The sequence below is a fragment of the Sarcophilus harrisii genome, chromosome 4 (genome assembly GCF_902635505.1).
Source record: "Sarcophilus harrisii chromosome 4, mSarHar1.11, whole genome shotgun sequence".
Taxonomy (NCBI): Eukaryota; Metazoa; Chordata; class Mammalia; order Dasyuromorphia; family Dasyuridae; genus Sarcophilus; species Sarcophilus harrisii.
This window is the reverse complement of record NC_045429.1, coordinates 281,819,894-281,847,171: the sequence shown is the minus strand read 5'-3', so window position 1 is coordinate 281,847,171 and position 27,278 is coordinate 281,819,894. Positions and strand designations below refer to the sequence as shown.

Sequence of the window (27,278 nt, the reverse complement as noted above, 5' to 3'; positions counted from 1 at the left end):
TTTAGAAACACGCCTACATATTAAATGAAAATAAATAATAAATTTAAATAAATAGAAATAATGAAAGAACAAGATTATTTTATTTTATTTTTTTTTATTTAATAGCCTTTTATTTACAGGTTATATGTAGGGGTAACTTTACAGCATTAACAATTGCCAAACCTCTTGTTCCAATTTTTCACCTCTTACCCCCCCACCCCCTCCCCTAGATGGCAGGATGACCAGTAGATGTTAAATATATTAATATAAATTAGATACACAATAAGCATACATGACCAAAACGTTATTTTGCTGTACAAAAAGAATCAGACTCTGAAATATTGTACAATTAGCTTGTGAAGGAAATCAAAAATGCAGGTGTGCATAAATATAGGGATTGGGAATTCAATGTAATGGTTTTTAGTCATCTCCCAGAGTTCTTTCTCTGGGCATAGCTAGCTCAGTTCATTACTGCTCCATTGGAAATGATTTGGTTGATCTCGTTGCTGAGGATGGCCGAACAAGATAATTTTAAAGGAAGCAGTCGAAAATCTGGAACGAAACCATTTTGGACTCTGCACGTTTCTGCAGCCTGAGATGGGAATGAAAAAGTGGAGGGAGAGGAGTGATTTGAATCTCTCTTTATCTTCTTCCCGTTATCACTCTCTTTCCCTCCTCGCTGGACCAAAAGGACAACAACCAATGAGAAAGTAACTCCAGCCGCGTCGGCCAGCGATTGGACGACGGCTATGGAGGAAGCTAGCGAGGCTGGGGGGAGGAGGGGAGACGCAGCCTTAGAGCATCACTTTCGGCGCTACCTAGACGTCACTTCCGGTGGCTCGGCGCGGATCGGTACGATCAACGGACCGCGGAGCACCATGCCCAAGTGAGGGGGAGGCCGAGAGGAGGGCGCGCCGGGGCTCCGTGCGGGGGCGGGGGTGGGCTCGGACGGGGGTGGGGCTCCCGGGTCTGCCCGAGAGAGGGTGGGGGAAAGAGAGAAGCAGGGCGTGCTCCAAAGAAAGGCCCTTCAACCTCCTTCCTGCCTTCTCCCCTCCCCATCTTTTCCTATTGCTTCCCTCCCTCCCCGCATCCCTCTCTTCCCCTCCCCCTCTTTGTCACCGGACTCGCCCCCACCCCCAGCGTCTCTCCGACCCGCCTGAGAATCTGGCCCAAACGTGATCCTAAGTCCCCGTTACATCGGACAAAAGAACCCGCGGACGTTCTTGCTTTTGAAGACCAAATGGGAAAGAACTCACTACCTCCTGAGGCGGTTCATTCAGTTTCTCTGTCTAGCTTTGTCATTGTTAGAAAGGTTTTTATTTTATTTTATTCCCAGTCGAGGACAAATTCGTTTCTTTGAAACTTCTACCCATCCATCCTATTTCTGACCCCCGAGGCCAAGGACAACACATTTCTTGATAGTCCGTTATGCACTTGGAAGATGGCCGTCACATTCCTTGTTAAGTCATTCCCCCAGTTCCTTAAACAGAACCTCATAGGTCTCAACCTATCAACAGCCTGATTGCTTTTCCCCCCCCTCCCCCTTGAAGAGCTTAGTGTACCCATAATATGGTGCTTGCTTGAGACTAAATTACGCGAGTGTTACAAGTTATGATGAAGAAGACCACCACTCTAATCCTAGATATTTTTTTTACCTCTTAAGGTGGACTCCTTTCATTTATTGGCAATCCACTAAGATTCCCCCAACCCGGGTGTTTTTCAGAGGAATTACTAGTTTAATTTTGCCTCTCCATCTTGTATTTGTAAAGTTGAAATTTTCAATCCAACATTGAACATTTAGATGCCGGCTAAAAAGCCAAAGTGAATTTATCTCTGACTTCAAGAAGTTTACATTCTATTGGGCAGACATATGTACATATTTGGGAATATACAAAGTAGAATGTGGATTTCGGGGGAGGAAGGGAAGTAGAAACAAAGTTAATTAGGTGCATGAGCTGAATCTTGAAGGAACAGGGATTCTAAAAGGCAGAGGTGAAAGGAGTAACAGATTACATTTTTCACTATTTACATTTGATTTTATTTTGGCTTTACATTCAACACAAAAATATTTTTGGATCCCAACTCTTGTCTAATAATGCTTCAAGTTAGCCTTCCTTTGTGTCATCTGCAAAGTTTATAAAACATACCATTTATACTTTTGTCCAAAATCATTAATAAAAGTATTAAAACTGCATAGGACCAAGGATGCTCTGGAAGACCTCATTTTATGTGATTTAAATGAAGTACATGAGAAAAGTTAGTGATGCCATCATCACTCACAATGTTCCACCACCAACTGTACATAATACTTGTATTTATCTGACCATAACCTCATTCCATATCTCCCCCACTTAAGCCCTTCTAAATCTTTCTTTGTCTTCCCTACAACCTTGTTACTCCATATCTCTGAATTCTTCTGCATCAAGTCTTAACTTCCTTTAAAATCTTAACTCTTAAATTAACTAATTCAACTTTATACTGTATTCTTCCCTCCTTCATCTTTGTTTTTATGCATGAGTTTGAACTTTGAAAGAGGAAATTATATGGCTATTCTGACTGAGTCTGTTATAGTCTTCACTGAGCCTTCAAATTACATGCCAATCCTTTTCTTTAACTTTCTTTCCTGGTCCCCTTCAACTTCTACAGCAACTTTTTCTTCTTTCAGCAGAGGACTTCATCAAATATATACTTAAGTGAAAAAGTTGAGACTATCTATTGCTACCTCCCCAATTCTATACTCCACATCATCTCCCACTTTTTTGTTCTTTGTAACAGGTTTGGAGGAAGTCCTTCTTGAATATATCAACTTTTTCATTTCTGGTTCAGTTCCTCATTTTTCTTTCAGAAGTTTCTACTTTCATCATTCTGCCCTCTCTCTCAGTAATTTCTTTCTTTATCCACTAACTTCTTTCCTGCTGTCTTCAAAGATGACCAGATCTTCCCCTAACCTTAAAAAACTTCAGTGAATTCTACCATTGCCTCAAATTATTTAGGTATGCTTTTCTTTTTCACAGCCAAACTCCTAGAAAAAAAGCTGCCTTACACTCATTGCCTCTGCTTTCTCATCTTGTATTCACTTTTCAACTCTAGTGAAAATTTCAAAATCCAATGGTCTTTTAATTAGTTTTTATTCTTGTTGATTTTTTTTTAAGCATCTGACATAGTTGACACATCTTTTCTCCTCTGGGTTTTTATAATACTGCTTTCTCCTAGTTTTTATTTCTTTTTTACTTTTTAATCTTCTTTGAGGAATCATCATCCTTATCCTATCTGCTATGTGTAAATGTATCTGAGGGCTCTATCTTGATTCCTTTTCCTCCTGTGTTCTTCTTTTTGTGGGTCTTTTAGCTGGTATGCATTCAACTACTTCTATGCAAATAATTCTGAAATCTATATGTCCAGTCCTGCTTTTTTCTGAATTCCATTCTCATACCACATACTGCCTATTGGACTTCTCTAACTTCTTATCTTATTGGTTTTTCAAACTCAGCATGTCTAAAAAGAAAATAATTCCCTTCCCCAAAATCTCACATTTCTCTCCTACTTCCTTCTTTTTGCTTAGAATATCATCCTTCATGTTATCCAGGTTTGCAAACAATATTCCATCCTTACCTGTTCCATGTTGTTTACCCTTCATATTCAATCAGTTGCTAAGTAAGATTTATTTTATCTCCATAACATATCATGTATCATTTTCCTCTTCTGTGCTTATCAGAGCCATTACCCTAGTTCAAATCATGACACCTCATCTAGACTGGTCCTTCTAATTGATCTGCCATCCTCTAGTCTTTTTCTTCTCCAATCCATCCTCTATATGACTGCTAAATTGATGTTTCAAAAGCACAGACATCATTGCTCAAAAAGCTCCTAAGGGTTCTTACCGCAAATCAAAATGAGTATGTGGCTAGAGGGGAACTATGAACTTGGAGTGAAAAAAAAGTACAACATTATTTTCATTAACCTTTAATTGAAATTTAGCATTTCTTTCAATTTTGAATTTAGGCAACACAACATTTCACCAGATTGCCAAAGGCATACACAACACAAAAAAGGTTAAGAACTCTTGGTTCTTTTTTTTTTTATTATAAATGATTTTATTCATTAAACTTGTATGAAAATTCAGAGGTTTCATAATTACAAATTATTTTCTTCATCAAATTTAAAAAATCTTTTAAAATTTATAACTAAATTTTAAACATACAGACTTTAAAACAAGGCAAAACAAAAATCCCAAACTGATTAAACAGATTAAAGTTTATTCATCTTACTGTCTTACAAAATAAAATGTGACTCACCAGGTACTATGGGCTTAAAATCTTTAATCATATCATTGTAATTAATTGACAGTTGCAATTCTTGAAGAACTCTTGGTTCTAAGACAAAAAATAAAAGACTCTTGTGTTTGGTTTCTGCCTATCTTTCCAGGCTTATTGCACTTTATTCTTTTGCATACCCTGCATTAAACCAAACTGGCCTGCATGGGGTTTCTTGTTCATGGCATTTCCATTCTCACATTTATGCCTTAAATAGACCTTAAACAGACTGTCACCCATGTGTGGAAAGCACTACCCCATTTCTCACCTCTGCTTCTCGGAATTCCTCATTTGAATAAAAACTCAGCTCAAATGCCACCTCTTACAAGAAGATTGTCCCAATGCTTCCAATTATTAATATTTTCCCAGGAGATTACTTTGTATATATTTTGTATTTAGTTTTTTATATGCATGTTTCTTCCCTTCAATAGACTGTAAGCTCTTTAAGGGCAAAGGCTATATTGTTTATGTCTTTATGTTCTAGATCCTTGCATATATTAGGCACTTAATAAATGCTTGTTGAATTTATAAATAAATAAAACCTCTTTCCAGGTTGATATTGAACCATTCATTAATGACTGTTCTTTGGATATAGCTATTCAATTGTTCTGAAGCTATTGTATTATTGTGTAGCCAAATGGTCTCCAAAGTTTTTGATTGTGCATCCCTATCAGTAAAATTATTTTCAGTATATGGGGGAGATGGAGGTGGTGGTGGACCTATGCTGAGAAAAGTGGGACTTCCCCAATGCAGCTGCAGTTATAGGTGCCCAGATCTGAGTTAGGTTATAACTGCCCTGAAGGGCTGATGTTGGACTCACATTGGGAAAGGCTGGGAGTTTGTACAACTGTGGAAGTTGGGGCAGTGGGGGAATATTGGACTACTATGGGTGATAGGTGTGGCTGTGTTGGACAGATGCCCATGTTGATTATAGTCGGGAGAGTGAGATCCAACCTATTTTCCCACCCTTTAGTTGTTCACATTCTCCTTGGTTATCAAGCCATAACTCCCACTTTAGAGCATACTGGTCTAACCCACATCCCCAACTTTCCACAAGAACATTAAAAGTGATTTTTGTCAAATGCTTTTCCAAACTATACAATATTTCCTGATTTGCCAGTTTAATAACCTTGTCAAAAAAAGGAAATGAAGTTTCCTACTCTTCCTGCCTCTCTTCCTTCCTTCCTCCTTTGCCCTCCCTCTCACTTTCCTTCCTTCTTTCCCTTCTTTATCTTCCACATCCTTTTCCCTTCTCATCCTCCTCCTCCTTCTCCTTTTTTCCTCTTCCCTTTTGCTTCACAGTGGGCAAGAAGAAGAGTGCTGCTCCTCAGGTAGGGAATTAAAGTCCTTTTCAGGACTCAAGTCAGATACCACATGATCCACTATGATTGCCCTCAGTTGGAAGTCCCCTACAATTTTTGCAAGGATTCTTTGTCTAGATCTCTCCTTTGTCCCCATCACAATCTATGTTGTATAGTCTTTATTAGTGAAAATTACATCTCCATAGGGTTTCCTCATCCCCTCTTAGACTATAAACTCCTCATAGGCAGGGACTGTCTTCTTGTTTCATCTTTGTAATAGTTTACTCATAGGAGGTGCTTTTTTTGTTTTGTTTTGTTTTTGTTATTTGTTTAAATTGAACTAGAAAAAGGGAAATGAAAACAAGTTTGTCTCAAAGGTTTTGCTTTCAGTCAGAATTTGCTGAACTGCCTGGCGTTGCTGTTCAGGTGATTATACCAGCTCCGACCCCTTTAGCTGAGTTAAAGCAACTTAATATTGTTAACATGGTGGTGGCCATCTCTCTCCTTCTCCCCCACAGATTTTACTGTGACTACTGCGATACGTACCTCACCCATGACTCTGTAAGTAGTGTTGCTCGTGTGCTGTAGTTTGTACACCATGGGATGATGCAAAGTAAATTCTTTTTGCACAAAGTGTGCTGTCCTCCCCACCATGTTGTATTCTTAGTATCCCTACACTTTTCAGGCCTTTGAGTTACAGTGTTGCTCAAGAAGTTGCACTGAACTTGGAGATAGGAAGCCTAGATTCCCAAAACCTGATTCATGCCAATTAGAGCTGAGAAGCCCTTGGTAAGGCATTTTTCCTCTTTTTGGGCTTCAGTTTCATCCATTAAATTCACTTGTACTACCCTCCTCACAGAGTTGTGAGGAAAGTAGATTGTAAACTGCAAAGTGTTACATAGATAAACTGTGATTGTTGCTTTGGAGAAAATCAGTCTGGATTTTCCTTTAGTGATTTTATTTTCTCTCAAGTATCTACTCCAATGTTTGTGCAGCTAAAGTGGTCTTTTTATAGCCTTTCAATAGGCAGAATTCTCTTGTGTGAGACCAAAAGTTGGATTTCTCAAGTGTGGTTTTTGTGACAAGGAAAAAATTGGGAGAAGCTGTTTTATGAATGGCATAGCAATTACTTTGAACTATTAATCATGTTTTTGTTTGATTCTACAAACTTAGAGCCTTAGAAGTTGCCTTGCAAGTTAATTTATTTTAGAAATAATGAAGCCAGAGACCTTAGTTTGTATATATAAAACTAATCGTGTCAGAGAAATCTTTATCTTCTGTCTTCCTCCCAGCTGAGATATGATATAAAGTGAACACCTTTTTAAGTAAGACACCAGAACACATCCAATCATTTCTATATTATTAGTCTTTACTTACTGTATTCTAATCCTACAGTTTTGGAAATGCTTCTGGTTAGATATATTGTGTTATATTTCATTATTGATGGTAAATATCATGCAGTAATTGCTCCTATAGAGACTAATTGTAAATATTCTTATAATATTGTTATATTGAGATTCCCACTGAGAAGATTAAGATCTGCCAATAGATCTTAAACCATATCTGGTAGATCTTCAGTCTGGCTGCAGCTGGCAATATTCTTTCTTGAAAGCTTTCATGGTCTATATTTGCATAGCTACTTACCTTCTAGTTATCCCATGCTTTCACAGAAATAAAAAGTAGTTCTCCAGGAAAGGGTTAGAGATTTTTGTAATATTGTTATTTTTTAGCGGTCCATTTGAGATACTGAACAATTGCCAAGGTTCAGGAGCAGCTCCCACAGATGGGCTTAAAACAGTTCAGTTCTGTAACATTTTTATCTTCTGACTTTGGGGACATTTCCATAGGCTTGCTTTTCTTACTTAGGGTAATCTTTTCTGTTACCTTGTGGCATCTAATATAACTTGTGTTTAGGTGAACAGTTTTTTAACGGCTTAGCATTTATTGAAAAGTTGACCTTTTCCTTCAAGACATTAGCGTCATTTTTGTATTTTGAGATTCTCTGACAGCTTTATCTGTTGTCTATTGTTCTGTGGGAACTTGGAAGGCAAATTGGGGAGCAGTGCTTCTAGTATTTCGTTTGGACTGTGGGAATATTTGGTGCATTATATTCTGATAGACTATGAGACCTGTATAATTGGTGCATTGGGATTTCTGACATATATTTAAAATAACAAATTTGATCCTTTAGAGAATATATTGGGCACAGAAACTTTTGGCACTGGGCCACTGTGCTGAATGTATATGAGTTAAAAAAGTGATCCCTTGGAGAGGTACTTCCAAGATAGGTGTCTTGTAATGGTCGGACTTTATATGATTTTTGGTTTTGCTTTTGTTAAAATCTGGATGTGGCAAATTTCAACCTGGTATCTTTTTTATTTTGCAGCCATCTGTACGAAAGACACATTGCAGTGGTAGGAAACACAAAGAGAATGTGAAAGATTACTATCAAAAATGGATGGAAGAGCAAGCTCAGAGCCTGATCGATAAAACCAGTAAGGACTCATCTCTTGTTCCCTCTGGTCAGCTGGTGCCTTCCTTCTGCCAGCTGCACCTGGCTACATCTATGGTATTGGGGGTAGTTTCATCATTACTCAATTAACAAGACTTTATTAAGCACCTATTTTGTTCTGAGCCCTTGGGATAAAAAAACAATCCTTGCCTTCAAGGAGCTTGTTTTCTTTTGAGGGAAGTAACATGTGTACATATAAGTAAATACAAAATACACACTTAGTAAATAAATACAAGGTAATTTTTTGAACAGAGCTAGCAGTAGTGGGCTAAGAGATGCCAAAAGGTCTTATATTTAAAGTTGAATTTAAACTTTGAAAGAAGCTGAAGATTCTAAGGAATAATGATGAGGAGGCAGAACATTCCAGGTATGGAAGGAGGGACTTGGAGGAAAGCCTTTGCAGAAAATGGAAATAGGAATAGGAAGAATAAGGTCATTTTGGCTAGGCTGAAGAATAATTGAAGGGAATAATGTAATAAGCTTGAAAAATAATGTGTAAGAAGTTACTTAGGACTTTAAATGCCAAGCAATGGTCCTAAGTATTAAGTAGGGAGTTTTTTAAAGCAGGGGATTGACATATCTAGAGCTTTGCTTTAGGAATATTTAGTTTGACAGCTCTGTAATTTGGAATTGGAAAAGGGAGATATTTGAGACAGGGAAGCCACTTAGGAGGCTATTGCAATATTTAAGTCTAGAGGTCCAAAAATAGGGTAATCATGTGAATGAGGAGAAAGAGATGGATGGGAGAGATGTTGAGGTAGAATTGACAAGATTTATCATATGGATAAAAAGAGTATCTTTCTGTTTCTTAAGGTTGTGTAAATTGTTTAGTTAATTATTGGTGATAAAACTTGCTGAGATCTTTCATAGCTAAAAGGAGGAGGAAAGAAATTTGTCATTTTACAAGTCATTCCCCAATTGATAAAAAATTATGAACAGAATATAAACACAAAATTTTCAGATGAAGAAATTAAAGCCATTTCTATTCATGAAAAAAATGCTCAAAATCAGTATTGATTAGAGAAATGCAAATTAAGATAACTCTGAAGTACCCTTTCACACCTCTCAGATTAGAATGGCTGAGATGACAGGAAAAGATAATGATAAATGTTGAAGGGTATGTGGGCAAACTGTAACACTAATACATTGTTGATGGAGTTGTGAAATGATCCAACCATTCTGGAGATCAATTTGGAACTTTGCCCAAAGGGCTAAAAAACTGTGCATACCCTTTGATCCTGCAATCTCATTACTGGGTCTGTGACCCAGAGAGAAAATTAAAAAGGGAAAAAGACCCATATGTGCAAAAATGTTTGTTAGCAGCTCTTTTTCTAGCAGCAGGGAACTGGTAACTTTAGATGCCTTTTGGGCATCTCAAGAACAGCTCATCTATCAGACCTTTCCCAATTTACCTATAACTATTGAGGGCATTTTCAGCCTCCTAATACCCCAACCTGTGACCTTGTTGCCATTTTAGACTCATCACTCACCTTTCATATCCAATTCACTTCCAAACTTTTTTTCTATGCTCACAATATATATCTTATACATATTCCCTTTTCTCTTCTTTTTCATCCATAATCTAGTTCATGCCCTAACCAACTTTATCACCCCTTACTGAGACATCTAATTGGTTTCCTTGCTTTGAAACCTCTAGGTCATCCTCCACTCTGATGTGAGGTGGTTTCCTTGCAGAATAGGTTTGGCCATGTTACCACTCTGCTCAAGAATTTTCAGTGGCTCCCTTTTATCTTCAGAATCAAATGTAAATTTCTCTATTTGGCATTCAAAGCCTTATAGCCTACCCCTTCCCTACTATTCCTCCTTAATATTCTGCTCTACTATACCATCTAGTTTCACTGACCAAATTACAAGTTTCTTCAAAACAGCATATTATCTCCCTCCAATGGCTGTCCCACATCTTGAGTGCTTTTCCTCCTCCTTTGCTAGGTTTCTTCAAGGCTCAGCTTATACTCCACCTTCTGCAGGAGGCTTTTCCTAATTCTTTCAAATTAGCTTTATATGCTCATCAAAGATCTTCTATGTACCTAAATATTTACAGGTTAGAATATATGCTCCTCAATATGGAACTATGCCCAAAGGGCTATCAAACTGTGCATACCCCTTGATCCAGCAGTGTTTCTACTGGGGCTGTATGCCAAAGAGATCATAAAAAAAAGAAGAGGACCCACATGTGCAAAAATGTTTGTAGCAGCCCTTTTTTTGTAGTAGCAAGGAACTAGAAACTGAGTGGATACCCATCAGTTGGAGAATGGCTGGATAAATTATGATATATAAATGTTATGGAATATTATTGTTCTCTAAGAAAATATCAGCAGGATAATTTCAGAAAGGCTTGTAGAGACTTACATGCAGTGATGATAAGTGAAGTGAGTAGAACTATGAGAACATTGTACACAGCAATAGCAAGAAAGACCATGATAAATTCTGATGAATGTGATTCTTTTAAACAACTAGGTGATTCAGGCCAGTATCAATGGTCTTGTGATGAAGAGAGCCATCTGCACCCAGAGAGAGGACGGTGGGGGGGACTAAATGTGGATCACAACATAGTATTTTCACTTTTGTTGTTGTTGTTTGCTTGTATTTTATTTTCTTTCTCTTTTTTTTCTCTTTTTGATCTGATTTTTCTTGGGTAGCATGACAATTGTGGAAATATGTATAGAAGAATTGCACATGTTTAACATATATTAGATTACTTGTCATCTAGGGGAGGGAGTAGCAGGAAGGGAGGGAGAAATTGGAACACAAGGTTTTGCAAGGGTGACTGTTGGAAACTATCTATGCATATGTTTTGAAAATAAAAAGTGTTATTTTAAAATATGCTCCTTAAGAAGGGCTATATTTTGTCTTTCCTTCTGTCCTCAGGGTTCAGAACTGTAAACACTTAATATTTGACATATAATATGATTGTTATTGAAATGCTTTTAAAGTATTTATATGATTGTTATTGAAATGTTTTTAAAGTATTTATTTAAAAAAAACAGGATAGAAAAATTACATCTAAAATTCTTATTTATATTTCTTTTTTTTTTTCCCTCCCAAAGCGGCTGCATTTCAGCAAGGAAAAATTCCTCCTACTCCATTCTCTGCTCCTCCACCAGGAGGGGCTATGATCCCACCTCCTCCTAGTCTCCGTAAGTTTAAATTTTTTTTTTTTTTTGATTTGTTTGGAATTTGGGGCATAATATTCTCTTAGATTTTATTCAAAATGAACTTTACCTTAAAAATAGTGTTCAATAAATGTTTGGTGAATGAATGGATAATAATAGAGAATAGCTTTAATAGGAAAATTTTTTTTGACCATTTCAACAAATTAACTTTTGTACTGGGTTATAGTATGTACCACCAGTGGTTCTATGTCTATAGGCTGATTCAGATACAAAAGTCACCATATGTTGTCACTGTTTACACGTAATTAAACTATTGCTAGAAACTTACCAAACTGCTATATGAATGTTATGGAATATTATTGTTCTGTAAGAAATGAACCAACAAGATGATTTCAGAGAGGCCTGGAGAGACTTACATAAACTGATGCTAAGTAAAATGAGCAGAACCAAGAGATCATTATACATGGCAAAAACAAAATTATACAATGATCAATTCTGATGGATGTGGCTTTCTTTTACAATGAGATAATTCAAATCAGTTCCAATTGTTTAGTAATGAAGAGAGTCAGCTACACAGAGAACTGTGGGAAATGAGTGTGAACCACAACATAGCATTTCCACTTTTTCTGTCATTTTTTTGCTTGCATTTTTGTTTTCCTTCTCAAGTTTTTTTCTTTCTAAATCCAATTTTTCTTGTGCAGCAAGATAACTGTATAAATATGTATACATATATTGGATTTAACATATACTATAACATATTTAATGTGTATTGGACTACCTACCATCTAGGGTGGGAGGAAGGAGAGGAAAAGTTGGGACAGAAGATTTTGCAAGGATTAATGTTGAAAAATTACCCATGCATATGTTTTGTAAATAAAAAGCTATTATAATTAAAAAAAAAAAGAAAGAAACTTACCAACTGCAACTTAATACTGAGGAGACATCAGACCTGTTTTCCCTTCCACAACTACAGTAAACTAAAAGATACTCTTTCTTAGAGAACAATTTTTATTCTCCATCATTACCACCCCTACTCTCATACAGTGGTAAGATACATAGTTTATAAAGTTTCTTTGGACTTACAAGTCTAGTCTGTGGAGAAAAGTTTAAGAATCTAAGCCAAGGGCTTATAAACTTGGGGTCTATAAACTTAATTTTTAAAAAATATTTTGATTAACTTTCAACATAATTGATTTCCTTTGTAATTCTTTATATTTTATTGTACATATTTTAAAACATCTGAGAAGGGGGCCATGACATAGACAAGTAATGAAATGACAAGATTATTCAATATTCTGAATTATTCATACAAAATTTCAGAATGGTAAAGGACCTCAGAGGTCATATGATTCATTCCATATTTAAAACAGATCATCAGTAGGTAGCTTAACCTATCCTGTGCTTGTTTTTTCTTTTTTCATTTTTTCTTTTCTCTGCCTCCATTTTCCCTTACTTCATGGGGGAAAAAAAAACCAGTGCCTTTATAACAAATATGCATAGTCAACTAAAAACAAATCTCACATTGGCCACGTTCAGAAATATATGTCTTTTTCTGTTTTCATCACCTCTCGGTCATGAAATGGGTACTATACTTTGTCACTGATCCTCTGAAATTGTGGTTGATCATTGTATTGATCAGAATTCTTAATTCTTTCAAAGTTGTAACTTTATAATGTTTGTAATTGTACACATTGTTCTCCTGGTTTTGCTTACTTCGCTCTGAAACCAGTCATCCAAATACAGGCTTCTCAGAAATTTCTTCAGCTATTCCCCAATTGATGGGCACCCCCTTGATTTCCATTTTTTTAAGGTCTTGGTAGTTTATCTTTTTCATGATTTTTTTTTATTTTTCAAAATACATGCAACAGTAGTTTTCAATATTTACTCCTGCAAAACCTTGTTTCATATTTTTCTCTCTTTCTCCCCACCTCTCCTCTCCCTCAAGTCATTCAATAGCGATTAAACCATGTGCAATTCTTCTAAACTTATTTCCACATATATCATGCTGCACAAGAAAAATCAGATCAAAAAGAAAATGAGAGGGGGAAAAAAGTCAGCAAATGACAACAATAACAAAGGTGAAAATACTATGATGTGATCCACATCCAGTCCCCATAATCCTCTCTCTAGATGCAAATGGCTCTTGAAAAGAGCCAAGTCCATCACAGCTGGTTTCTGTGTACAAAGTTCTTTTGGTTCTACTCACTTCATTTATCATCAATTCATGTAAGTCTCTCCAGGCATTTCTGAAATCATCCTGCTGATCATTTCTTATAGAACAATAATATTCCATTACAATCATATGCCACAATTTATTCTGCCATTGCCCAATTGATGGACATCCGCTTGATTTCCATTTCTTATATCTCTTTGAGTTAGAGCTCTTGTAATGCTATCATTGAATCAAAGTGTATAAATATTTTTGTCAAGTGAATAAACATTTATTAAGAGTCTTCCATGTGCCAGGCATTCCAGACTGCTTGGACTAATTTCATTGCTCCAAGAACTATAAAACCAAGTGACTTAGTGGATAGAGTGTTGTACCTGGAATCAAGAAGACCTGAGTTCAAATGTGGCCTTTGATACTTATTACTTCTGTCTGCTTCAGCTTCCTCAACTATAAATTTGGGACAATATTAACATCTATTCGTCAGAGTTGTGAGGATTAAATGAGATAATATCTATAAAGCACTTTAACGAATACTTGTTTCATTCCTTAATATACCTTTCATCAATAACTACAACGACATTTGTAAATTTTTTGGTTATAATAACCAGAATTTAAATAGTCTTTTATAAATATATCTCATTTAATCCCCACAACAACCCTAGGAGGTGGGTATTATTATTATTTCCATTTTATAGGTAAAGAAACTGAAGCAGTGAAAGGCTGTCATTTGTCCCAACACTTTTAGCTAGTAAACATCTGAAGCTGGATTTGAACTTAAATCTTCTTACCCAGAAATCCAGCACTAATCTACTTTGCCAGTCTGATGAATAGAAATAGGAGCCTTACAATTACTTTAATTTTCATTTTTCTAATTATTAGGAATTTGAAGCATTTTTTCATGTAGTTGTTGATAACCTGAATTTCTTTCTTTGAAAACTTAGTGTTAATATCTTCTGACCATTTATCAACTGGAGAATGGTTCTTATAAATTTTGAATCAGTTGTTTATATATAATCTTGAGAATCAGGCCAATAGGAAACCTTATTCTATGCTTGAAATTTTGAGAAGCTTTTCATTTTATTGATCCTGTCAGCAGAGCAATCTCTGAAATTTTTATCTTTCATTCTTCTTCTACCATATAGGATCTATCAAAACAAATTTAATTTCTTTTCCACATGATAGCTATTTTAAAAAAATACATACACATTATTTATTTTTAACATCCTGGTTTTTTTTTTCTCCTGAGGCAATTGAGGGTTAAGTGAATTGCCCAGAGTCACACAGCTAGGAGGTGTTAAGTGTCTGAGGCCATATTTGAACTCAGGACCTCCTGACTTCAGGGCTAGTGCTCTATCTACTGCATCAGCTAGTTGTCCGATATTCTTTTTTTTTTTTTTTAATTTTGAATTCCAAATTCTCTCCCTCCCACCCCATCTACCTACTGAGAATACAAGCAAAATATCAAGTATACATGAGAAATCATGAAAAACATTTCCATATTATTCATATTGCCAAAAAAATGAGTGATAAGATTTCAAACTGCACTGAGTTAATTGTCTTTCTGGAAGTGGATAGCATTTTTTTCATCATGAATCTTATGGAACTGTCTTAGAGCACTATATTGATCAGAGTAGCCAGTAGATGATCACAGCTGATCATCATTACAATATTGCTGTTACTATGCACAAAGATCCCCACTTCTTGTTTCATTTTGCATCAGTTCATTTAGGTCTTCTTTGTTGATGTTTTTTTCTGAAACCAACCCTCTCATCATTTCTTATAGTACAGTATTACTCCATCACGATCATATGCAACAACTTGTTTAGCTATTCCCCAAATGATTGATTTAGTCTTTCAAATACTTAGATAAATTGTGTGCTTTAGCTAAATCTTCTTCAGGTTAAACATGTACAGTTCTTTCAGCAAATCTCTTTTAAGGCATGATCTCCAATATTTTTATACCTGGACACTTTGCCTGCCTGCCCATGCCTCTGACCCTCTCAATTAGTCTGATAAGGGCCCAGGAGAATGGAACGTTAGACTTCCTCATTCTGGACACAGAGCTTCTAATAATGAAGCCTAAAATTAAATTCAGTTTTAGTTATGTCATAGATTGCAAATTAATACTATTAATTTATTTTGCACTTGCAGTACACTAAAAAAAACCTCCAAATATTTTTTCCAGGTCTTGTTTGTCCACGGTTTCTCTATTCTGTATTGTATAGTTGATAGTTTTGAACTCGAGTATACAACTTTGCATTTATATCTATTGAGTTTCATCTTGTTAAATTGAACCAGTAATTCTAATTTGTAAGGATGTTTTGAGATCCAGCATATTAAATACCTCTCACTTTTGTTTCAGCTATGCATTGATTCATATCATTGTATCAAGTGGTTCTACTTGGTATTACTCTTGAATCACTCTTAAGGTTGACTTTGTTCCTATAATCCCTATTCTTTGAATCTGTCCATTTAATTAGTATCTAATTCAAACTACTGTACTTTTATTTAGACTCTATTTCTCCATCTTGTCTAATAGGATATCAGGGTAGACTTTGTTAAATTTATGGTTTTTTGGACATTATGTATATTGTTCTTTAGTGCAGCTTATTTCATTTTGCCCCAGGTCATAGAAATCTTTATATTTTTTTCTGAATCCCTCATTCATCATTTTACTATAGTTACCCATTTTGTTTCTAGTTCTTTGCTGCCACAAAAAGTGCCGCTATGAATATTTTGATATATAGACCTTAACTTCCTCCTATGGGGTAAAAACCTCAAGGAAGTTAAGGTCTATAATCCTATGTTCAATTCATGGTCCTATCATCATTGTACTTATTTTTGTGTCTGTCTTTACACAGTTCCTCCAACCTTAACTGTTCCTATTTGGGGTATAACTTGTTCTTTTTTAATCTATATTAAATTTTAGTTATCACTGTTGCTTTTTGTAAGTACTTATCAGCCATACCTTTATTAGTTCTTTCTAGAATTTTGCCAGAAAGTTAAGTTCAGCCCTTTGGCCTATAGTTTGAAAAAAATCATCCTCTTTCGCCTTTGGGAAACTGATTAGGATGATGTTTCACTATCAATAATCATACATTAATATCCTTTATTTCCCAAGATTTTTTAGTTATCACTGACAGTGGCTTAGCAATCACATTTACCAGTTCTTAAAATACAGTGGGATATACTTTTCTGGGCCTTTTGACTTGAACCTATTGGGAACATCTTTAGTATCAACTCTCTATTAACCTTTTTCAAATCTCTGTTAAGCTTTTTTTTAAATATCTGAAGATTGTTCTTCTTAGGAAAAAACAGAAGTTATTAGAAACATTTGGGGGGGCAATGTAGTAGAATAGAAAGAACATGGGACTTGAAGTTTGAAGAGACTTGAGTTCAGATTTTACCCATAAGAGTGATGTTTGATAAACAAAAAGCCTTACCTACTGGTTTAAGTATTCGTTGTTTGACAAAAATGACTAAAGAACCTGGAAAGCGTTCCAATAAAAATTATATTTAAACTAACTGTTCATATCATATATCACAATAAGCTCCAAATGGATTCATAATCTAGATATAAATGGTCACATCATAAACGAATTAGAGGAGCAAGAAAGAAAACATCTTTTTTGCAATTATGGATAGAAGAGTTTATAATTATACTGAGGATAGAGAGGATCTTGAAAGATAAAATGGGAAATTTTGATTATATAAAATTTAAAAGTTTCTACAAAAAAAGGAAAAGGATTCATCAGTACAAAAATATTTACTTTTTATTATAGCAAAGAGTAATAAACAGAGGGGGTTCCTATCAGTTGGCAAATGACTAAAACAATGATAGGATAAGGATAGGTACTGGACCTTTTATTTCATGGGTATAAGGAGTTCTTGGGGAAGCAAAGTTCATTTGTATTCATATAGTATCACCTCTATAATTTATCATCTTAGAAAAATGATAGTTTTAAGTGACTTGTTTAAGGTCACAGAGGTGGCATTTGAACTACAAGGATTTCTGGTTCTGAGGCAAGCTATCCTATAAGTTGGGATAATATTTTAAGATCTACCTCATAGAGGTAGTTGTTGTGAGGATTAAATGAGATAGTGTATATAAAATGTTTCACAAACATTAATGTCCTATATAAAAGTGAGCTACAATGATCTACACAGAAGTAGGAGTATTTTTAAAACCATTTTTATTTGTTAACTTTTCTAATTACATATAAAATGTTAACACTCTTTTTAAGAAATTTTGAGCTCCAAATTCTCTCCTTCCTTCTCTCCCCTCCTCTTTTTAGAAAACAATTTAATATAGATTATATGTGTGAAGTCATGCAAAACGTATTTCCATATTTTAGCATCTTTCATCATGGGTCCTTTGAAATTGTGTTGAATCATTGTCTTGATCAGAGTAGCTATGTCTTTCACAGTTAATCATCCTTACAATTTTGTAAGCATGTACACTATTCTGATTCTGCTCAATTCATTTGGCATTAGTTCATATATCTTCACAGGTTTTTTCTGCTTGCCATTTATTATAGTAGAGTAATATTCTATCACAATCACATACTACAACTTGTTCAACTATTCCCAATTGATGGATATCCCTTTGATTTCCATTCTTACACCACAAAAAGATTTGCTATAAATATTTTTGTACAGTATCTTCATTTCCCATTTCTTTCATTATTTTGGAACAACAGACATAATAGTTATAATAATTTTTAGGTCCAAGGGTATGCATATTTTTATAGCTCTTTAGGCATAGTTTCAAATTGTTCTCCAGAATGATTAGATTAGTTTAAACTGCATCAACAGTGAATTAGTATCCCAATTTTCTGCATTATTTCCAGCATTTGTCCATTTTTCTTTTGTGTCATGTTAGCCAGTCTGATAGATGGGAGTTGGTACTTCAGAGTTGTTTTAATTTGCATTTTTCTAATCAGTAGTGATTTAGAACATTTTTTCATATGACAATTGATAACTTTGATTTCTTCTGCAAACTGCTTGTTCATATCCTTTATCCATTTATTAACTGAGGAATGGTTTTCATTTTTTTATAAATTTGGCTCATATCCTTTTATATTTGAGAAATATGGCCTCTATCAGAGATACTGTAAAATGCCCCCCCCCTCCACTTTCCTGTTTTCCTTCTAATTTTGGGTGTTTTGGTTTAGTTTGTGTTTTAATTTCTTGTAATCAAAATTATTTATTTTACTTCCTGTAATATGTGGTCATAAACTTTTCTGTTATTCATAGACTTGAGCTGAAAGGTACATTTTCTCAAAATCCCTTTATATATAAATCATGTATCCATTTTGATTTTATCTTGATATATTGTGTATTGGGATGTTGTTTAGAAATATTGGTTTGTGCCTAGTTTCTGCCAAATTGCTTTCCAGTTTTCCCAGCGATTTTTGTCAAATGGCTTAGTTCTTACTCTAAAACACTAGATTACTATGGTCATTTACTGCTGTGCATTGTGTACCTAATATATTTGGCTCACACTATTGATCCACTACTCTATTTCTTAACCAGTACCAGATTGTTTTGATGATTACCACTTTGTAATATTGTTTGAAATCTGGAATTCTGCTGCGTCACCTTGGGAGTACTTTCTGATAGACTTTCTATTGAGAACTGAATGGAACTAGCCTCTTCACCTGCGAGGGGCTGGAGCCAAATAGAGCAGACTAGTCAGGAATCAAGGAGAAGTTTAATTACAAATGAAAGGAAATGGCTTGCAAGCAAGGACATGTGTGTTGGAGCTTCACCCCTCATGGGGGAAAAGGGGACCCAGCTTTAGTGTAGGCAAATCTCAATACTTATACCTATGACTACAGAGTGAGCAATGAGAGATAACAGTAATAATGTGACAAATTTGATTTATAGCAGGGTTTAAACAGTTCTGGGATTTTGCTGTGGCTGAGATCATCCAGGAGATAAGCACAAAGGATTGTTGTTATGCCAAACTAGGGGCACAGCTTGTTTGCTGGACCTTAGTTCTGGAAAACAGGGTATTTCCTAATATCTTGACATTTTCCCCTTTTGGCCAAAGGTAGGAGGTTTGAAAGAATCCCTACTCTCTAGTCAGTAAAGGAGAGGCAGGTATAAACCAAGATGCCACAAGAGGCCAGTTGGGCCAGATAAGCATTTTTATTCTAGGAAGTCAGTTTCTTAAAGGGATCTATTGGGAAACTGTGTCCCAGATATCATTGCTAATCATTATTTGCTTGCAAGCAGAAAAGGGGAAGGGAAGAATATAGTGAGAGACAATGCTAACACACTGAAATCAAGGCCTTGGTGGCTGGATACATAACAAAAAGAAAGAAGAAAAAAAATTAGAGCATATACTTAGCCCTCATCCGGAATCTTGGAATAGCTATCTCATCTGGATGTCAGCTGCTTTTGGATCTGTACTAGGTGAACCTTGAGTTTCTTAGAGGGTTCTACCAACCATTCAGAAGCAGGGGCTTTCTTTATATGTGTCCAGGAGGATACATCCGCAAGTTTGGCAGCTGTGGGAATAATCAGAAGGACCTAGTAGGGGCCCTTAGAGAAAGTTCCTTGTATCCATCTTTGAATCTGAGTTAGGATTAACAATAGGTCCTTAATTAAGAGTCTTTAAACAGTCCATAAAGATGATCCAGTTTCCCAGCCATATAGGGCTAGGTCCAAACAATGAAATAAAATTTTTCTCACAGTTCCCATAAGTGCATAATTACATTATATCAGGGACAGATTAAACTACTTAGAGGACTCACAACAGAGTAGTTTTGAGAAGGGAGATTTATGTCATCAAGGTAACCAAAAAAATTTATAACATAAACATCTTGAAAGACCAAACCAATAGAATAATTATCACCAGTATTAATTAACATCAAATTTCCTTGTATCCTAGTACCCATTCCCAGTATCCATTTAACCAGCACATTTCGAGCCCCAGATGTTCCATGTAGTTAGATGTGATTTGTGGATATCTTTCCTTGGACATTATATTTATCCTCAGGGCAGTTCTAAAAGAAGTTCTGCTTCTCTGGTTTCAAAACTAGAGGCTCCTAAATAATTTTGTTAATATCATTTAAATTGGGTTCTTCACTTTTGAAACTTATCCTTACCTAATTCTGTACCTGATATAAGAATATTTTAAATATTCATGAGATTCTAAACTGCAAAATGAACCTTTAAAATTATTGGATACTTTATTTCCATTATCAATATAATTGATATGTAAAATCCTATTTTCAGAATTTATTGCCAAAACATACTCAAGGCCTGAATTTCCATGATAGGTAAATTTTGAAAGTCAATTATATACATATAGTTTTTAGAGAAAAGATTACTCCTGTTGCTTTTGTCAAAATTTATTATTCCATTTATTTAGAAAACTTTTATATTACCTTTTTTTCCTTATTATTTTGTTTTGTCATTTCTCCTTTAGGAGGATATTATCCCTACATTATAATTTGATATAGGTTAAAATTTTGAAATGTTCATACTTGTATTCTATTATAGTAATTTGGAGATGTTTCTGCATCAATATATTATTTAATAGATTTAATATTGTACTTAAAAAACTTCTTGATTATAGAAATTTGCTATAAAAGGAAAAGATGGGATATAGTCATAACAGTGTCATATGTCTGATGGTCAATTATGTAGTCACAGGATGTTAAAAGCAGGACCCAGGATTTACTAGGTGGGAATTTTCCTTTTCAGCAAAAAAATAGAATCAGGAGGATCCTACCTAGATCATCCCCAAAACTTTTCCCAGACACAAATATCCACCATTAGTAGTTAACACATGCCATTTTATACTATTGGCTTCAAGACAATTCAGGTAATTTTTATCTTAAATAGCAAAATTTCACTAACTGTAACTTAGGGCTTAGATATCTTTTCTAATGTTTCCCTAACAGTTAACATTTAATTTATCTTTTACTCATAAATTAAAATTATCAATTTTCTGGGGTTTTAATCATACAGAATTACGTGATAGTTGACTTCTTAACACACTGAAGCTACATTTTTAAACCACCCTATATGCTTTCATAATAGGCAAGAATTTCAAATGAAAAGTTGTTATTATATATTATTATCTGCTCTACAACAAAATATACCTTATTAAATATTTAAGTTTTCAAAAATCTGTTTTTAATCACATCTTTTTAAAAGCCTAATTCATGTTTAACATCATCCAACTTAAAAAGGATTTTTTTTTTTTGTTTAACAGCATTTCTGTTACAGTGGTCTCTCAAATTTTATAATATAAGAGAATTTAGAAGTAAAAATAATCAATTGTATTTCCATATTATTCCTATAAAAATCACTATTATTAATCTGTTGTATTTTAAAACCACTTTAGAGTCATCATGTATGGAACAAATACTTTTAATTAAAGAAATAATAATATAGTACTTACGCATGTTCCAGTCACTGTGTGACTGCACTTTACAGTCATTATTTTGATCTTACAATAACACTAGGAAATAGGTGCCAATATTATGTTTCTCTTTACAGATCAGGAAACTGGGGTAAACAGAGTTAAGATAACTTGCCTAATATTGCACAACTAATCTATTTCTGCAACCAGAACAGAGAAGTGGGCTTACTAAGGACAGAGTCTAGCCTCACATTTCATACTGCTACTGCCAAGAGGCATCAGGACTTAACTAAGCAGCAGCTGGGTAGAGCCTACCATGGTCAGGGCCTCCACTGGAGACACTGACTTTTTTTGTAAGCGATAGCAGAGGGCACTAGCTGCAGAATGGAAATTCTAGGACTTGGGATGGCTGGTGCTAGGACCTTCCCATTGGTGGCAGTTCCGGGTGGGAGGGCAAAGGGCTGGCAATGGGGCCTAATGCCCCCCAAAGCTGTAGCTGTGGGGCCAAGTATTGCTGGGACAGGATGGGCAGAATGTATTGTACCAGGATGATGCCCCCAGGTCTGCCTAGAGGGGTGGGCTGAAGGATGCTCAGAGGCATGCAGCCATTGGTACCATTGCCAATAAGGGGCCTTTATTGTAGCTGCTCGTTTTTTACCAACTCCTCCCATCACCAGGTGGGCCCTGGGTAATGAATTGAAAGACTGGAGGGACAGAATGTAGTTCAAATTTCCCCACAATTTTCCAGCATTTTTCCAACACACATTTGGGAGTCTGATCTGAGATGGGACGGATTAACAGGGAGAGGGTCTTTTGACCTGAAGAAATCACAGGAGTCTTTTTTGGTTTAAACAATCTTTTCTCTTTTCATGGTCAGAAATGTTAAGAAAGGATTAACAAGACATTGCCATGAGGTACAAATCATTTACCTAATTTTTTTTACCTTTCTTCATTTTGGGATGACTTCCAAACTAGCTGCCTTCCTTCATCACCCTAGAATGAAACTATTAATCTTTTTTCCCCTTTTTTATTTATTATAGCTTTTATTGACAGAACATATGTATGGGTAATTTAACATTGTCCCTTGCAATCACTTCTGTTCCAACTTTTCCCTTCCTTCCCTTCAGCCCCTCCCCTAGATGGCAGGCAGTCTCATACATGTTAAACATGTTAAAGTTTATCTTAAATACATGTGTACATATTTATACCGTTCTCTTGTTGCACAAGAAAAATCGAATTTAGAAAGGTAAAAATAACCTGCAAAGAAAAACAAAAATGGAAACAGTCCACATTCATTTCCCAGTGTTCTTTCTCTGGGTGTAGCTGGTTCTGTTCATCACTGATCAGTTGGAACTGAATTGGATCTTCTCATAACTGAAGATATCCACTTCCATCAGAATTGATCCTCATATAGTGTTGTTGAAGTATATAATGATCTCCTGGTTCTGCTCATTTCACTTAGCATCAGTTCATGTCTCTCCAAGCCTCTGTATTCATCCTGCTGGTCATTTCTTACAAAACAATAATAATCCATAATATTCATATACCACAACTTAATCAGCCATTCTCCATGGAATGAAAAGGCATCCATTCAATTTCCAGTTTCTAGCCATTATGAAAAGGGCTGCCACAAACATTTGAGCACATACAGGTCCCTTTCCCTTCTTTAGTATCTCTTTGGAATATAAGCCCAGTAGTAACACTGCTGAATCAAAGGGTATGCACAGTTTGATAACTTTTTGGGCATAGTTCCAAATTGTGAAGCTATTAATCTTGTCATTCACTTTTAACTTTTATAAAATTTAATCTTTATTTTTCCTTAAAACAAATTCTACAGAGTAGTACCCCAAAATTTACTAAGATATTTCAGAAGGGAGTGAGTTTCAAATCTCAGAAATTCTCCCCTGCAATGTTAAAATGATTATTCTTCAAACTCCTGAATCTGCTAAGATATTTTTAGTAATTCTACAAATTTTGATTATATGATTTTTTTCCCTCTTACCTAATCTCCTAAGGAAACCCTAACATGGGAATTAGTCTCGCTTACTGGGATAACTGTTTCAACTATGAAAGTTCATTAATCCTTCCCAGTGTTCTAAGCTCTCTGACTACAGCCTTAGACGTTTTTCTGGTTGGCTGCATTTTAAATCTTTCAAGGTAACATAATCTAGCTCGTAACACAGACAATTTATATTTTACAAAAGATACACTTTCAAAATGACAAGACACACACAAAGAAATATTAGTATGTTTATAAGAACATGAACTGATGATGAATGAAATGAGTAGAACCAAGAGAAAACTGTACACAATAATAAGATTATCTGATGATCAATTGTGATAGACTTAGCTCTTCTCTACAATGTGGTGATATAAGACAATTCCAAGAGACTTAGGATGGAAAAGGCCATCCATATCCAGAGAGAACTATGAAGACTGAATGTGGATCGAAGAATAGTATTTTCACCTTTTTGTTCGTTTGATTTTTTTTCTTTCTTGTGTGTTTTTCCCTTTTTTAAAAACAAATATTAGATTTCTTGCTGTCTTGGGGAGGGAGAAAAATTGAGAACACAAAAGTTTTACCAAAATGAATGTTGAAAACTATCTTTAGAAAAACAGTATTTGGAAAAATAAAATACTATTGGAAAAAATAATAAGAACCTGTTTTATTTGCCCATAGGCTTAGAAGTGCATATTTTATATATGTTAACACCTCTAACCCCAGGATGGATGCTTTCTTTCAGCGGGACCGCCTCGACCTGGTATGATGCCAGCACCACATATGGGAGGGCCCCCTATGATGCCTATGATGGGGCCCCCTCCTCCTGGAATGATGCCTGTGGGACCTGGTAAGTTTGAAATTCTTTTGTTCCCCCAAGAAGATTAAATAGGAACCTTAGTTTGCCATTTTCTTTCTAGTGAAATAATTTCTGATGAATCCTATTTATAAAGAAGTAATGAAGTTTGTTGCTTGATGATTCTCAGTGTAGGTAGGAAGGTGCCAAATGACTTTATGCTTTCATTACAAATAAAACAACACCATAACCTGGTTCTGATTGACTTTTCTGTGTCTTCAACACATCCTCCTTCCATTCTTCCTCCTCAATTTCTGACCCTATTTGCAATAAGACTATGGATATATTTTATTAAGGATGTATAGAGAAATATTTGTACAACCAACTTGGTTACACAATTTGGAGTAGCTTTTCGATATAACTCATCAGTTCCCGTCAACTAAAGAGACAAGGCCACTTGCTGATTAAAGATCAAACCATTTATAGGCAATGACGTTGAAGGGTCATTTTTCATCTAGTTCTCATACTTATCATTGCTACAATATGTAATTAATACATAGTCTCAACAAAATAGTTCACATTTATCTAGTGCTTTAAGATATAAAAAGCATTTTTCATCACAACCATCTTATGAAGTAGGTATTCTGGGCATGTTCCCTTTTATAGGTAAGGAACATGAGGGATAGTCACATTGCCTTATTCTGGATTACATAGCCAGTGTGGCCAAGTTGTTACCTGAATGTAGGTTTTTGGACTCTTTAAGTCCAATGCACTTCCAGTTATACCATACTGACTTTCTAAAATCATGACTTTTGGCAACTTTAGTACACCATTGGATAAATTATACATACCAAAATTCTTGCCCATTACCCATTTCTTTTGTATTTTTTCAATTTTATAGTCAAGCCTTAGGACAGTGGAATCCATGCTATTTGTTTAGTTTAGTAAATATGAGCATTGGATCAACTGAAATATGAAAGATCTCATAGCTCTAAAATCTTGTGATTCTATATTGATAATAAAAATCAATTGTTCTTTTAATTAAGATTTTATATATACACATATGTATGTGTGTATGTGTGCATATTATATATACATACACATAAATGTCATTATTGAGTAACTCTTAGAGATTTTTAAGTGGTTTTAAGCAATGTAATTTTTAATCCTGGAAAATGATAATAAAAGGGAATAAAGAATAAAAAAAAATTTGTTTAGTTTGCATAATGATAGAACATTTTATAAACTTTATTGGTTACAATTGCCAAAGAGTTTTATTATATCATAGTCTCTTGTGTGGCCATGAGCCGTATATAAGTATTAACAAGTTCTTATCATGACTTATACTCACTATTTCCCTCAAATTGCACACTCACCTTTGGTGCCTGAATTAACTGCTGTTTTCTGTTCACATTCATGACAGTGAAATAGCCTCTGGTTACATGAGATCCTACAGACTTTAAAGAGTTGATGTGACTTAATTGTGCATTTCCCCAGTGTGAGGAAAATGAAGGTAATTTGGAGAACTATCATTACTGGTGCCTTCTTAAAAGGAGACAGGTTTTTTCCCCAAAGTAGTATGTTAATAGGTTTGCCCTATATTGGGTCATCCATGATTTAAAGACAAGATGATTTTGCACATTTCCTCTAAGTATGCTTTTTAAACATGTAACAGCTGAACAATGTGAAAGAGAGTAAATAGCAATCTAGATTGGCTTTCATTACTGCTTCTTCTTAATGTACTTTTGTTTTTGTAGCTCCTGGGATGAGGCCTCCCATGGGAGGCCATATGCCTATGATGCCTGGACCCCCAATGATGAGACCTCCTGCTCGGCCTATGATGGTGCCTACTCGACCGGGAATGACCCGCCCAGACAGATAAGAATAAAGGGAAATCCATTCATGTCATTTTTTATTCCTTGTTCTACTCCACCCAAACACCATGGTGCTGCACCTCTGGGGTGTTTCCCAACAGCATGGCAAGGAAGACTTGCTCTCACTTCTGTCAAAGAAGAAACCGTTTGAAAGGGAGCAGTTGGACAGAAATGCAGCTTACATTTATATTGTGATGTGTAAAAATAAAAAGTATTGACTGTTTTAGCTATAGAGGGTTTTTTTTCAATGAATTTTGTTGCTGCAAGATGAAGAATTCCATATGTGACTCTCTAACTTCGATGTTTAGTTCATATTCTCATTTCATTGTATTTTCCCCCCTTAGATTCTTATCCCTTAGCTGCAGAACATTTTCTTAGGGGACTGCCCCCTAGACAAAAGTTCCTTATGTATTATATGCTTTGTAAATCTAGCACTTGTAGGCCTTTTATTGACTCAAAGAATAAATAAAAACACACTTTCTTCATCAGGTCCCAGTGACATCACTTCGTATGTAGAATTAAGTGTGTAATATTGCTGCTCTTCAAGATGGAGTAGGGATGAATGCTGCATGGTATGTAGTAGAAATGATCAGAATTCTCCTGCTTTTTTTTCCTTCATATTTCTAGGAATTAAAATTGAAAGAAAACGATACAACTAAGCAGAACCAAGAAAACAAAATACATGATAACTTAAAACTTAAAACAAAATACATGATAAAAAGAAAGAACAAAAAATGAACATCCACATAATATTAAAAGTCAATCTTGCCCTAAGAGAGAATTTGCTTCCCTCCATTTTTTGCCCAAAAAAGGGATTATG

The 27,278-nt window shown here is 35.3% G+C and overlaps 1 protein-coding gene across 2 annotated transcripts; it reads left to right on the top strand.

Annotated features, from left to right (window-relative positions):
• The first annotated feature begins 713 nt into the window (after window positions 1-713).
• Window positions 714-26,946, top strand: SNRPC (small nuclear ribonucleoprotein polypeptide C). 2 transcript variants are annotated; one of them, XM_031965031.1, is made up of 6 exons: window positions 714-865; window positions 6,112-6,154; window positions 7,980-8,088; window positions 11,174-11,263; window positions 24,534-24,638; window positions 26,342-26,946. In XM_031965031.1, the coding sequence occupies exons 1-6, from the start codon at window positions 729-731 to the stop codon at window positions 26,464-26,466; spliced, it is 609 nt and encodes a 202-aa protein (XP_031820891.1). In that variant the 5' UTR covers window positions 714-728; the 3' UTR covers window positions 26,467-26,946. The 2 variants fall into 2 exon arrangements, with proteins under 2 accessions (XP_031820891.1, XP_031820890.1); XM_031965030.1 differs by having other exon boundaries at window positions 24,470-24,638.
• Window positions 26,947-27,278: the final 332 nt, after the last annotated feature.

What these genes read in the sequence shown, in the direction of transcription:
- SNRPC (XM_031965030.1), top strand. Translation starts at nt 729, where the DNA reads ATGGAGGAAGCTAGCGAGGCTGGGGGGAGGAGGGGAGACGCAGCCTTA. An exon ending in CCGCGGAGCACCATGCCCAA is followed by an intron (nt 866 to 6,111) that starts GTGAGGGGGAGG and finishes TCTCCCCCACAG; the next exon opens with ATTTTACTGTGACTACTGCG. An exon ending in CCCACCTCCTCCTAGTCTCC is followed by an intron (nt 11,264 to 24,469) that starts GTAAGTTTAAAT and finishes ATTTGCCCATAG; the next exon opens with GCTTAGAAGTGCATATTTTA.